Genomic DNA, 13,108 nt, shown 5'->3' on the forward strand with positions numbered 1-13,108 from the left:
AATGACCAAGTCTAAGGACGACCATCTCTAGGGACGACCTAAATGTCAAGATTTGGGCGTCCCCGACCGTATTATCGAAAGGAAAGATGGACGCCCATCTTGGTTCGATTATGCGGGTTTCCCCGCCCCTTCGCTGGGACATCCTGCGAGGACGCCCTCAGGAAAACTTGGGCGCCCCTTTCGATTATGCCCCTCCACCTATCTTAAACCCTAGTACTATCGTAGAGCATAGGAGAAAACTAGGGGAGAGGAATGTCCCGAAAGACCCAGATGGCCTTACATTTAGAGAGGTCTAGCACCATTTTGTTATAAGTAAACTACTGCTCAATCTGGTCTAGGGCTGAATTCAGGATAGAGAGAAGCTGTATATCTTCAATGAAAAAATAGCCACTTAACCAAGTCTGAATATCGGGCCCTAAGTTTATAGAATAGGGCGATAAGTTAGTTACGTGCATAACTGCAATTAGTGCCAAGTAAAGCTTGTCAAAGCAAGTTATTGATACTTATTGCTAATTTAGAACCAATTGCCTAACCGTATGCACCCTGTATCAAATGAGGGATTTAATAAGTAGACCCCATTGAATAATAGGGTGTTCATCACTTAAATATGCATTAATACCACTCATTAGGAAATAAGAGAGGGAAATACTGTATCTGATGATAACTCACCTTGGCCTACAAATGAAAAGGCCTGAACTACTACAAAATCATAATTCTAATAATAATAAACAAGAAAAGGCTGATTGCTATCATTGTTATTTTCCCTTCTGTGTTTGCCCAGTCGCTGGTCACATCTGCGCTTCCCTCTCGATGCTGGTGGCCGGCTGCTTTGAAATGCTCAGGAAACATTTTTCCATGGTGGAACAGACACTTGCTGGCAAGGTTCTTCTGGTTTCTTCCATGCCTTGCTACCATTTGACTCCTCAGTATCTCTTACTTGGTTTGGCGGAAGCACTGGTAACTCCTGCCTGTAAGAAGCTGTTTACTCTGTTTCTCCCTTTTGAGAACAATTTGAGTATCCTTGATTTATTATTGAACAGATTTAATATCCTCGCCATGAGTAGGAACAGCTCCTCCATACACAGACCACATGGTTGAATATCCTTGAATTATTATTGAATAAAGATTTGAATATCCTTGAATTGTTATTGAATGAAGATTTAAATATCCTTGAATTATTGTTGAATAGATTTAGGGGTTCATTTTCAAAGCATTTAGACTTACAAAGTACCAGAGGTTACTATCAGGCTTATTTTCGAAAGAGAAGGGCGCCCATCTTCTGACACAAATCAGGAGATGGGCATCCTTCTCTCAGGGTCACCCAAATCGGCATAATTGAAAGCCGATTTTGGGCATCCTCAACTGCTTTCCATCGTGGGGACAACCAAAGTTCATGGGGGCGTGTTGGCACCGTAGCGAAGGCAGGACTGGGGCGTGATTAAGAGATGGGCGTCCTCGGACGATAATGGAAAAAAGAAGGACGTCCCTGACGAGCACTTGGCTGACTTTACTTGGTCCATTTTTTCTTGCGACCAAGCTGTGAAAAGGTTCCCAAACTGACCAGATGACTTCCCCTTACTCCGCCAGTGGTCACCAACACCCTCCCATCCTAAAAAAGAACTTTAAAAATATTTTTTGCCAGCCTCTATGCCAGCCTCCAATGTCATACCCAGCTCAATGACAGCAGTATGCAGGTCCCTGGAGCACTTTTAGTGGGTGCAGTGCACTTCAGGCAGGCGGACCCAGGCCCATCCCCCACCTGTTACACTTGTGGTGGTAAATGTGAGCCCTCCAAAACCCACCTGAAACCCACTGTACCCACATCTAATTGCCCCCTTCACCCCTTAGGGTTATGGTAGTGGTGTACAGTTGTGGGTAGAGGGTTTTGGGGGGCTCAGCACCCAAGGTAAGGGAGCTATGCACCTGGGAGCAATTTCTGAAGTCCAGTGCAGTGCCCCCTAGGGTGCCCGGTTGGTGTCCTGGCATGTGAGGGGGACCAGTGCACTATGAATTCTGGCTCCTTCCATGACCAAATGGCTTGGATTGGTCATTTTTGAGATGGGCGTCCTCTGTTTCCATTATGGCTGAAAACCGGGGACGATCATCTCTAAGGTCGACCATCTCAACATTTAGGTCGACCATCTCTAAGGTCAATCTAGATGTTGAGATTTGGGCATCCCCGACTGTATTATCAAAATGAAAGATGGACGCCCATCTTGTTTCGATAATATGGATTTCCCTGCCCCTTTGTGGGGCCATCCTGCGAGGTCGCCCTCATGAAAATGTGGGCGCCCCGTTCGATTATGCCCCTCTATGTAACTTTATAAGTCTAAGTGGTTTGAAAATATGCCTCCACATATCCTTGACATTGGTAGAAACAGTTACTCCATACACAGACCACATGATTGAATATCCTTGAATTATGGTTGAATAAAGACTTGAAGATCCTTGAATTATTATTGAATAGATTTAACATCCCATACCTGGCCCCATGGTTGCTTAGTGAGAGAAGTGCAAAGCTATTGTGAGCTAGGATGTGAATTAAAACATTTCTTCTGCCTGGGGCCAAATCCCATTAACACTTTAAAAGGGATAATTCTCTCCAGCTCACCTAAACATAGGCATTGGAATGATGACAGTAAGCATGAATTCTATTTCAGTAATGCCATTATAAAAATACTAATGCAAGTCCACAGTTACGACCTAGCTTTAGAATTGAGCCTTAATCTAGCTCAGTGGCATGTGTAAATATGTCTAACTGCTGTTAGTTAGGTGAGTAACTGTTAGTACTCTGGATCACTGTTCCCTGTAAGCTGGGCAGGAGTCCTTCAACTTGCATTGCTGCCAGTGGGGGGCAGTGCTTCAATATTGTGTCTTGTCACTAGGGACAAGCAGGTTCCTTAGAGTCCTGCAGAGCCACTATTGAGAATGTGATAGTGAAACAGCGCCCTCTCTTGGCAGGACTAAAGGAGGAGGACTCCCACTCAGTTTAGAGGGAACAGTGCTCTAGATGGTTATTAATTATTTTGAAGTGCACTTTGATGAGTATTTTTCTGGAAGAGCTGAGTATGAAAGATATTTTGCCCGGATGTCATAACGCTATTTGTATTTGTTTTATTGCTTATTTCCTCTTTGTTATTATTTTTCTTATGGTGAATGTTTTGTTTGTAAGCCTGCTAGAACAATTTGGATTGAGCGGGCTGTAAGTATTTAAAATAAATAAATAAATAAATAAATAATCCACAAGAGTACATGTTGGGCACCGCCTGTGACCCGCCCATGAGGTCCCTAAGGTCCACGCCCCCTTCTATTGCTCAATTTGTAGAATATGGACTAAGGGCAATTATGCGCAGAACTGCGAATTACTGCCAATTAGCACCAATTATTGGTTGTTAATGCCAATTAGCATCTAATTAAACAATAAAATTATGCACATTTTATAACTTGTGCACTAAAGCATCAAATTGTGCGCAGTTTGAGGGTAATTCTACAAAAGGGTACCTAGAACACGTCTGCATGGAGCCTGTTCTGGAAAGAAAAGTGGGGTCCTTAAGCTAGACACCCTTATTTCCCTTCTACCTACTCCAGGGATAAGCAGTGGCTTTCCCCAGGTCTACCTTAATAGCAGTTTATGGACTTTTCCTCCAGGAATTTGTCCAAACCTTTTATAAAGCAGATACCCTAACTGCTTATGTCACATCTTCCAGCAGCGTGTTTCAAAGCTAAATTATACACTGGGTGGAAAACATATTTTCCCTCTTTATTTTCAATGCACTGCTATGTGACTTCCTAAAAGTTTGCTAAATGTGTCCCTCGCGTTACCATTTAAGGCTTAATTCACCAAGGCGAGGGCTGCGAGCAGATCAGGTTTTCAGAAGATCCCTTCTGAATACACATGAGAAACATCTGCATACAATGGAGGGAGTTGCCATATTCATTATGTATATCCTGAAATCTTGACCCCTTGGCAACCCTCAAGAGCGAAGAGCAGGGCACTGTGGCTTTTTTCCTGCTCTTTGTCTATAGGCAGGATACACAGTGGATATGGCCATTGGAACTCATAAAACATTTAGCAATTATTGAGTGGCTGTTTCACTCCCAGATAATGACGTTTGTCCTCAGATTATGACAAGTTGCTTGAATAGATCTCCTCATGAATTTGCGATGGCGTTCTGCAGCTCTGAGCGAATACACAGGCGACAGCCGTATCAGTCTCTACCTGGATAGCTGGGTGGTATCTCTTGCCTTTAAGGAACGCACAACTGCTAAACAAGTAAGGAAGACGGCTACAATGACTCTCTAATTTATATAGCAATTAAAACATATCAGCGTCGACATTTAAAATAAGAATTGATGAGTCAAGCTTATACTATACAGGAAAAGAGGAGAATGCAGTGAACTCCACACAGCTTTTCTCGGTGTAGGTCATATATATATATACTAGCCGTTGAGCCCGTAAAAACGGGCTGGTATTGAGGTTTTCCTACCCCCGCGGTCACCACCGCTCCCCTCCCCCCCGCGAAGTCGCCGCCACCCCTCCACCTGGCCCGGGCCCTCTCTTCCCTTCTGAACTTACACATCCATTCGCCGAACGCAGCAACGCACATCAGCTGAGCTGCCCCTTCCTTCTCTGCCTGTGTGTGTCCCGCCCTCGCTGACGTTACGTCACAGGAGGGCGGGGCCACAGGCAAAGAAGGAAGGGCTCAGTGCAGCTCAGCTGATGTGCGTTGCTGCGTTCGGCGAATGGATGTGTAAGTTCAGAAGGGAAGAGAGGGCCCGGGCCTGGTGGAGGGGTGGCGGCAGCAACCTCGGCGGCGCAGTTTCCCTCTCTGTCCCACCCCCCCCCCCCCCGTCATCACGTATTGACGCGGGGGCGGGACAGAGGGAAGTCTCTACTGCGCATTTGCGAGTGAGTCGGTCACTCGCCATTTATATGTTTGATGAGCAGGAATCGATTCCTGGCCGGTAATGTTCAGTCGGTACATTTTTTTCATTCAATTATTGATTTAATTCCAAAATTTAACAGGTCTTTAATTGTTTTGTTTTTCTAACATGAACTGAAAGCAAGGCAATTTGAGCTTTAGACTTAGGAAACGTACTTTCAAATCCCCTGGTGTGGTTAGGCCTGGTTCTGGAGAAGTCATCCAAATTGGCCCAGTTCAGGGTATTTTGAAATGCAGAATGTGATGTTGCATTCTTGGAAGGGAGGATTGGGGAAGGAGGTGTTTCCTAGTAACTTCTAAGATTTTTAGCAGGTCTGTATTGACATGATGCTTGTTGAGTACATCTTTTGGTCTAACCTAGCTGTGCTTCTCTCTCTCTCCCTAGGCTCAGTAATAACCTTCAGGTTTGTGCCAGGCAGAATCCGAGGCATCTCAATGCACTTCCTGACGCTCTTTAATGGCGCTGGTTGTTTTATGGGAGTATTTATTGTCCAGGCAGTACGTTTAATATCAGGAGGTAAGAACGCACTGCAACTGCAAATGGTTTTTAATCTTGCAGAATAATTTGATTTGCAGGTAAAATATGGACTGAATACCAGGAGCTGGGTCTTTCTAACGTCCCATAACAGTCCTGTAATGGTTTAGAAAGACTTTAACTACTGAGAAAATGAAAAGCATTAAATCTAGGATGGCTAAATCTCTGGTTAGAGAAGCAGTTATCACAGTATCTTGCGACAAATCTTGTCCAAACTGATGGATGTTGGCCAGGTTTCATGACCCCACCATCTCTCATTCCCACCACAAAGAAGCCCAAAATGTCCCTCACCTGACAAAAAGCATTGACCAAGCTAGGCTCCCTAAACCAGTCCAGAATTCAGCACAAAAGCCCCGTCTCATTTTCTGATACTGGTGGACGCTGTAGCCCATCACCCTTCCATTAGAAATGTATTTTTCAACGCAGCGGTTGTGCAGTGCAGTGAAACCAGTCAGGTTCACATTTTACATTCACTTCTAGTTAAAACAATGCTTCAACCAACCAGCACGTCAAGATTCATGAAACGTGGACAGTCTGTTCTGTAATCTGTCAAGTACTCTGTGCAGCTAGGAACAGTCTGGACCTGCTCGGCACTAAGGAGGAAATTGTAGATATGGCACTGAAAAGAATTCGGTGCTGCATGCTATTCGATAAATGTTACGCACAGATCCCACGTCTACCTTTTGGGCTGAAACCAGATGTTAGGTGCAGTTAGGCCAAATTCTGTGCACAACCTTTCAGAACTCCCTTAAAACACGCCTTTGACCACGTCCCCTTTTCAGAGACGCGCTATGACAATGCACTGAGCCTTATAGAACAGCACGCAGCCAGTTGCCCATGTAAATTCTAATTGATGCCAATTAACTGCACTAATTGATTGTTGGCACCCAGTTATTGCTAGTTAAGGGCCCGCTGATCAATTGACTTGCACAACCAACTTGGACCCTATATGTAGAATCCCCCCTAACTGTGCAATTGATTGATATATGATTTCTAATAAAATCACTTTCATGAGAAATTTTCCATAGTCACACAACTAGTAATGATGAGCTCAATATTCAGCTGGGGCAGCTGCACTGTAAAGTTAAGCACTTACCCTCTCAGTCTGAATCAGGTCACCTAAAGTTAAGTGCCCATTAACACTTCTGTGTGTGATCATTACAGTTACATGCACACGTGTGCTCAGAGGTTTTCTATAACAAGCATCGACAGCCGGTGGCATCCTTAGGCACATACCTTTCCTGTCGCAAGGGGAGAATGGGTTGGGCTTGCCTGGCTGACTTCAGCCCTTTGGCCCATTTAGGGTGATGGGATCTTTCCTCTCACTGCCTTAGCAACAGGTCTCTGCCTTGAGTCTGCCTAGTCTTTCTTCAAGCCAACCTTGCCTTGTTGCCTTGCCTGCCTTGTCTCCAGCTCCAGCCTTGCCTGCCCTGTCTCCAGCTCCAGCCTTGCCTGCCCTGTCTCCAGCTCTAGCCTTGCCTGCCCTGTCTGCAGCCTCAGCCTCACCTGTCTCGTCTCCAGTCCAACCTTGCCTGCCTTGTCTCCAGTCCAACCTTGCCTCCAGCTCCAGCCTCACCTGTCTCCAGCCTTATCTACCTTGTCACCTGTTCTCCATTTCCTGTTGAACCTGGGCCTTGCCCAGGTGACTTGTCTGCCATCAGTCAGGGCCAGCTAACCCTCAGTTTGACTGGGCAGCGCTAACCCGACTGTGGCGCAAGGGCTTCCCTTCCTTGAACTGTGACAGTAAGCAAATTAGAGATTCACCATTCACCAACCAATACATAACTCACTGTGAATATTAAGCATTTTATATATTTGACCCATTGACTTCCTCCTGCGCTATTGGGTTTCCAGCTGACCTGAAACTAGGGCTATTAACCTTCATCTCAAACACCTCCCCTGTCTTTTATATCCTCTTCCAACCTCCATCAGTCCTACATTCAGTTATTCAGTGTCACCATTGTGTGAGGACTAAGACCCCTACCTCAGCCTCCACAGCACCCCCAGGAAACGGAAAATCAACCACTGAAATAACTTTCTGTCCAAAACTATTACATATACGAAGCACGTGAGACCTTTCACTGACAGTTTCCCTTTGAAACTTTACAAACAAGGTGCACAGATGTTCAACAGCAGTTTTCCCCCTTACTGTAGGCTACTTCCTGTCTCTTTTTATGCTTTTTTATGCGTTTCTGTTTCACTTCCCTTTTGGTGTGTTTTACAGTTTGTTTGTTCCTTTTTAATTTATGTTGTCTTTGCAACCTTTACAAAGTCTGTGCTTGTCCCAGTCAGTGGCGTAGCTACGTGGGGCCTGAGGGGGCCTGAGGGGGCCTGGGCCCCTGTAGATTCCAGCCTGGACCCCCCCTCCCGGTGAACCCGCCCCCGCCCCACCTACCTTCACTTTTGCTGGCGGGGGACCCCACTCCCCGCCAGCCGACGTCCTCTCCATCCTGCTCCTGCTGTTGCATGCATTGCTGACGTCCTGCACATACAACGTGCAGGACGTCAGCAATGCATGCAACAAGAGCAGGAGCAGGATGGAGAGGACATCGGCTGGCGGGGAGTGGGGTCCCCCACCAGCAAAAGTGAAGGTAGGCGGCGGCGGGAAGGGTTCACGGCGGGAGGGGGGTCGGAAAAGACGTGGGGGGCAGCAATGGCGGCGCGGGGGGCGGCACCGGGGGGAGGGCTAAAATGTGCCCCCTCCTCTCGGGCTTTGGACCCCCCTCCCACGGATGTCTGGCTACGCCCCTGGTCCTAGTGCATGACATATAGACAGAGGACAAGGTGAAGGCTGCTTATCCTAGAAATAAGTGGATTTTCCTAAGTCCACCTCAATAATGACAAGAACTTTTCTTTCAGGAAATTAGCCAACCTTTTTTAAACCCTGCTAAGCGAATTGCTTTTACCATATTCTCTGGCAATGAATTCCAGAGTTTAAATATATGTTGAGTGAAAGAATATTTTCTCCAGTTTGTTTTAAATTTACTATTTAGTAGCTTCATAGTGTGACCCCTAGTCCTAGTATTTTTAGAAAGAGGAAACAAGCGATTCACGTCTACCCATTCCACTCCATTCAGTATTTTTTTAGATCTTTATCATATCTCCCCTCAGCCGTCTCTTCTCCAAGCTGAAGAGCCCTAGCCGCTTTAGCCTTTCCTCACAGGAAAGTTGTCCCAACCCCTTTATCATTCCCTATGGCAATGAGAACAGAGCTTAACTATTCATTGAGTGAAAACAATATTTTCTTCTGTTTTAAAAGTATTGCCATGAAAAATGAGGTATGGCTAATCAAAATAGAAAAAGCAGACATTCTGCTGTACTCTATGAACTAATGTGAAGATTTTGAATATGATCCTGTGTGTAATTGTAATCAATAGAAATAAAACAAAATAAAACATGGAAAAGAAAATAAGATGATTCCTTTTTGTATAAGATGATACCTGTGTGTAATTGGAAACCAACGCTAATCTTCCTGTTTCTTTGCCAGACTCTCACCTGATATGAGATAACTAGTAAAAAAGGCCCGTTTCTGGAACGAATGAAACGGGCGCTAGCAAGGTTTTCCTGGGAGTGTGTATGTTTGAGAGAGAGAGCCAGAGTGAATGTGCGGGTGTGTGACAGAGTGAGACTGTCTGTGTGACAGTGTGTGTGTGAGAATGAGAGTGTGTGACAGGGCCCCCTCCCCTGTTCCTAATGCCCCTCACCCCGTTCCCTCCCCTCCTTTTCCTCCTCCTTCCCACACTTTGGGTTCCTTAAGGCTTTCAAAAGTCTATGTACCCCCGTGGCCCTAACGCCCAGTATCCGGATACCCCACCGCTTTCCTCCTCACCCCTCCCCCAAGATGTAATACTTTCACGTCCTTCATTTTTTAAAAAAAGTGTCCTATGTACCCTGTGTCCAAATGCCCGGCATTCAGATTGTGTTCCTCTTGTAAATTTTCATTTCTTTCATTCATTCAGAACTTGCTCCCCCCCCCCCCCCCCCTTGAACACTTTTGGTTCCTTCAGTCTTTTAAAACTCTCCTATGTACCCTGTGTGCTAATGGCCAGCATTGAGATTGTTTTCCTGTCCCAAATTTGCATGTCTTTCAGTCATTCACAACTCCACCCTCCCTTCTCCAGTTTAACACTTTGGTTTCCTTCAGTCTTTTAAAACTCTCCTATCTACCCTGTGTCCTAATGGCCAGCACTCAGATTGTTTTGCTTTGCCAAATTGTCTGTCACTGATGTCACTGAGGTCAGTGTGTGCCTGCCTAGCAGACCACTTCCAGCAGGCAAGGTCCCAGGCACATCCTGTTGGAGGTGAGAATTATTATATAGGATAGGAGATGTTTGCTTTTTGATGCTGGATTGCTGGAAAATGTCTGAGCACTTTTACATTGTGCTAAACCTTTGCTGTACTTACAGGTGTTTGGTTTCCAGACGTCTTAGCAGAGGGTCATCTGCAAAGCTTTTTTTTCTTCCTGGCATCACTACTCCTTTTGAACACCTTGGCATTCTGGAGAGTTTCACCCCGGTTTGTGCAGATTCATTCCTTATATTTATTTCAGGAATTCCATATCAGAGGGATAACTTTTAAACATTGCACATCTCTGTAAAGTCTCCAGATACCTTTAATGCACACACTTTACATCAGTGTCAAGTGGGAGGAAAATTCCCTCTGAAAGTGTGTGCATGCAACTGTTGTGAACTGTGAATCGTGATGACACTTTTCTCATGCAGACTTATCTGCACACACTTTTAGAAATCCTCACCTGTATATACAGGTAAGACTGCTCTCTGCACCAGCTGTCCCCAGGAACCCCCCTCCCTGAAACACAGTTAAATTATGTGCATTGTTTACCCATAGATAGGGCAGACAGTTTTCAAAGACTACTTCTGCACTGTAAACCCTGTAAGCGTGACTCAGTGAATTCCAGTAACCAGCAATCACCTGGCATGTGCAGCTCACGTGAGCAGTTTAACCATCAAGCTCCTTTAGAAAGATTTTTCAATGCATAAAGCCTGTACATTTGAATCTGCACGTTGTTAGGGCTGGTTCTAAGAGCCTGATTTATAAAGGGACATGGCTTACAATTGATGCCCTCCTGTTTTAGAATTACCTCCTCAGAGGTAACTTTATAAAGTCGTTGTCACACACCTACATGGCCTGTTATAAAATTCTGATCTACACAAAAGTCCGTGTCTGCTTTCCTTTACAGAATGCAGAATGTTTTATTTCTGTTTATTAGCAGAATACTCATGCTAGTCATAGAGCTGGTGAAAGGAGTTCATGCCTAAGCACTGGGGATCCACGCTTAACTTGCAGTGTCCTACAAATTAAAGAGGGAGATTCTACACATCACACCTAGCGTTCCACGCCTAAATCTAAGCGTATTCTGTAACAGCGTTCAGTTCAAAAGGGGAGTGACTATGGGTGGGGAATTTCGTGGGCAATCCCAAATTTAGTCACATTGTTATAGACTATGGCCAGTCCAAGTAAATCTACATGCAGGGGATTTACGCCACATTTTCATTGGTGTAAATGGATTCACGTAGTTTTAGGCGCTGGCACATCAACTAAGCATATTCCATATACCATGCCTAAACCTAATAGAAGGGTCCAAGAAAACAACAAGGCAGATGATCTGCAAACTCCAAGATGGAAAGACAACAAAGCAGATCAATAGAAGAAAACCATATATTTATTGAACAAAAAACCAAATATTCAAATCAGCCCGACACAGGACGTGTTTCGCCCAGCAGGCCTGCATCAGGGGCTACACAGTTTTCTTTCTGGTAGTGTATCTGATGGATTGCACGTCATCAGTTTTTTGATTATTTGGCTGATTTTAATTTACATTTTAGAAGACCTCTGTACATTTTTTTTACATCAGTATACATATCTCATTAACCCTGACAATAAAAGAAAACTGTGTAACCCCTGACGCAGCCCTGCTGGGCGAAACACGGCCAATGTCGGGCTGATTTGAATATTTGGTTTTTTGTTCAATAAATTTATGGTTTTCTTCTACTGATCTGCTTTGTTGTCTTTCCACTTTAAACCTAATAGAATACACTTAGGCAAAAATGATTTCTGCGTGGATTTTCCAGGCGCCATAGATAGAATCTCCTCCTAAATGTGTTAGTGAAAGCCCCGCCCTTGTGCACACCTACTGTCCAATGTGCTGTCTGCGAAGATGTTTCATTGAGTATTGTTCTGACTTTGTAAATAGCACATACTGTACCATAACCGTGTACTGGAATATTTTTTCTGTTGATATTGAGGGGCATAATCGAACGGGGGCGCCCATCTCTAAGATCGCCCATCTCTGGGAACAGCCCCGGGAAGGGGCAGAGCCAACCGTATTATCGAACAAGATGGGCGCCCATCTTTCGTTTCAATAATACGGACTGGGACTGCCCAAATCCCAACATTTAGGCCGACCTTAGAGATGGCCGACCTCGGTTTTCGCCTATAATGAGACCTGAGGACGGCCATCTCAAAAATGACCAAATCCAAGGCATTTGGTCATGGGATGAGCCAGCATTCATAGTGCACTGGTCCCCCTGACATGCCAGGACACCAACCGGGCACCGTAGGGGGCACTGCATTGGACATCACAAATTGCTCCCAGCTGCATAGCTCCCTTACCTTGTGTGCTGAGCCCCCCAAAACCCACTACCCACAACTCTACACCACTACCATAGCCCTTAGGGATGAAGTGGGGCACCTACATGTGGGTACAGTGGGTTTCGGGTGGGTTTTGCTCACATTTACCACCACAAGTGTAACAGGTGTGGGGGGGGGGGGGGATGGGCCTGGGTCCGCCTGCCTGAAGTGCACTGCACCCACTAAAAACTGTTCCAGGGACCTGCATACTGCTGTCATGGAGCTGGGTGTGACATTTGAGGCTGGCATAGAGGCTGGCAAAAAATGTGTTTAAAATTTTTTTTGGGTGGGAGGGGGTTGGTGACCACTGGGGGAATAAGGGGAGGTCATCCCCGATTCCCTCTGGTGGTCATATGGTCAGTTCGGACACCTTTTCGAGGCTTGGTCATGAAAAAAAGGGACCAAGTAAAGTCGGCCAAATGCTCGTCAGGGACGCCCTTCTTTTTTCCATTATCGACCAAGGACGGCCATCTCTTAACCACGCCCCCATCCCGCCTTTGGTATACTGCTAACACGCCCCCTTGAACGTTGGCCGTCCCTGCAACAGAAAGCAGTTGAGGGCGGCCAAAATTGGCTTTCGATTATGCTGATTTGGCTGGCCCTGAGAGTAGGCCGCCCATCTCCCGATTAGTGTCAGAAGATGGGCACCTTTCTCTTTCGAAAATGAGCTGGATAGTCTATTGCCTGTGTTCAGATGGATCTTAATGTGCAGTACCTTGGGTGAATTTCTTCAGAAAGGTGGTAAATAAATCCTAAGAAATAAAATTAATGCATTACATTATGGCGCTTAGGTGGATTTCCAGCAATGAGCGCACTCATATGAATGCACATAATCACATATATGTCAGCAGTCTAAACTTTTTACTCATATAATTAGCATGTCATTATTAGTGCTTGCTTTATGGAATTAGTCCCAAGTTGTCTAGAGGACTTATGGAAATGTTGTGGAGAGCCAAAGCACTGGATTTCACGTAAACGA

At 45.3% G+C, this 13,108-nt stretch overlaps 1 protein-coding gene across 1 annotated transcript in view; it reads left to right on the forward strand.

The window, feature by feature from the left end:
* Positions 1–13,108, forward strand: part of SLC15A5 (solute carrier family 15 member 5) — a 29,554-nt gene that overhangs the window by 16,210 nt on the left and 236 nt on the right. The window contains exons 6-8 of the mRNA XM_030214817.1: positions 782–970; positions 5,329–5,460; positions 9,885–9,993. Of these exons, the coding sequence (XP_030070677.1) occupies positions 782–970; positions 5,329–5,460; positions 9,885–9,993 (430 nt within the window). The remainder of the gene's footprint in view (positions 1–781; positions 971–5,328; positions 5,461–9,884; positions 9,994–13,108) is intronic.

Source organism: Microcaecilia unicolor, chromosome 9 (assembly GCF_901765095.1).
Source record: "Microcaecilia unicolor chromosome 9, aMicUni1.1, whole genome shotgun sequence".
Taxonomy (NCBI): Eukaryota; Metazoa; Chordata; class Amphibia; order Gymnophiona; family Siphonopidae; genus Microcaecilia; species Microcaecilia unicolor.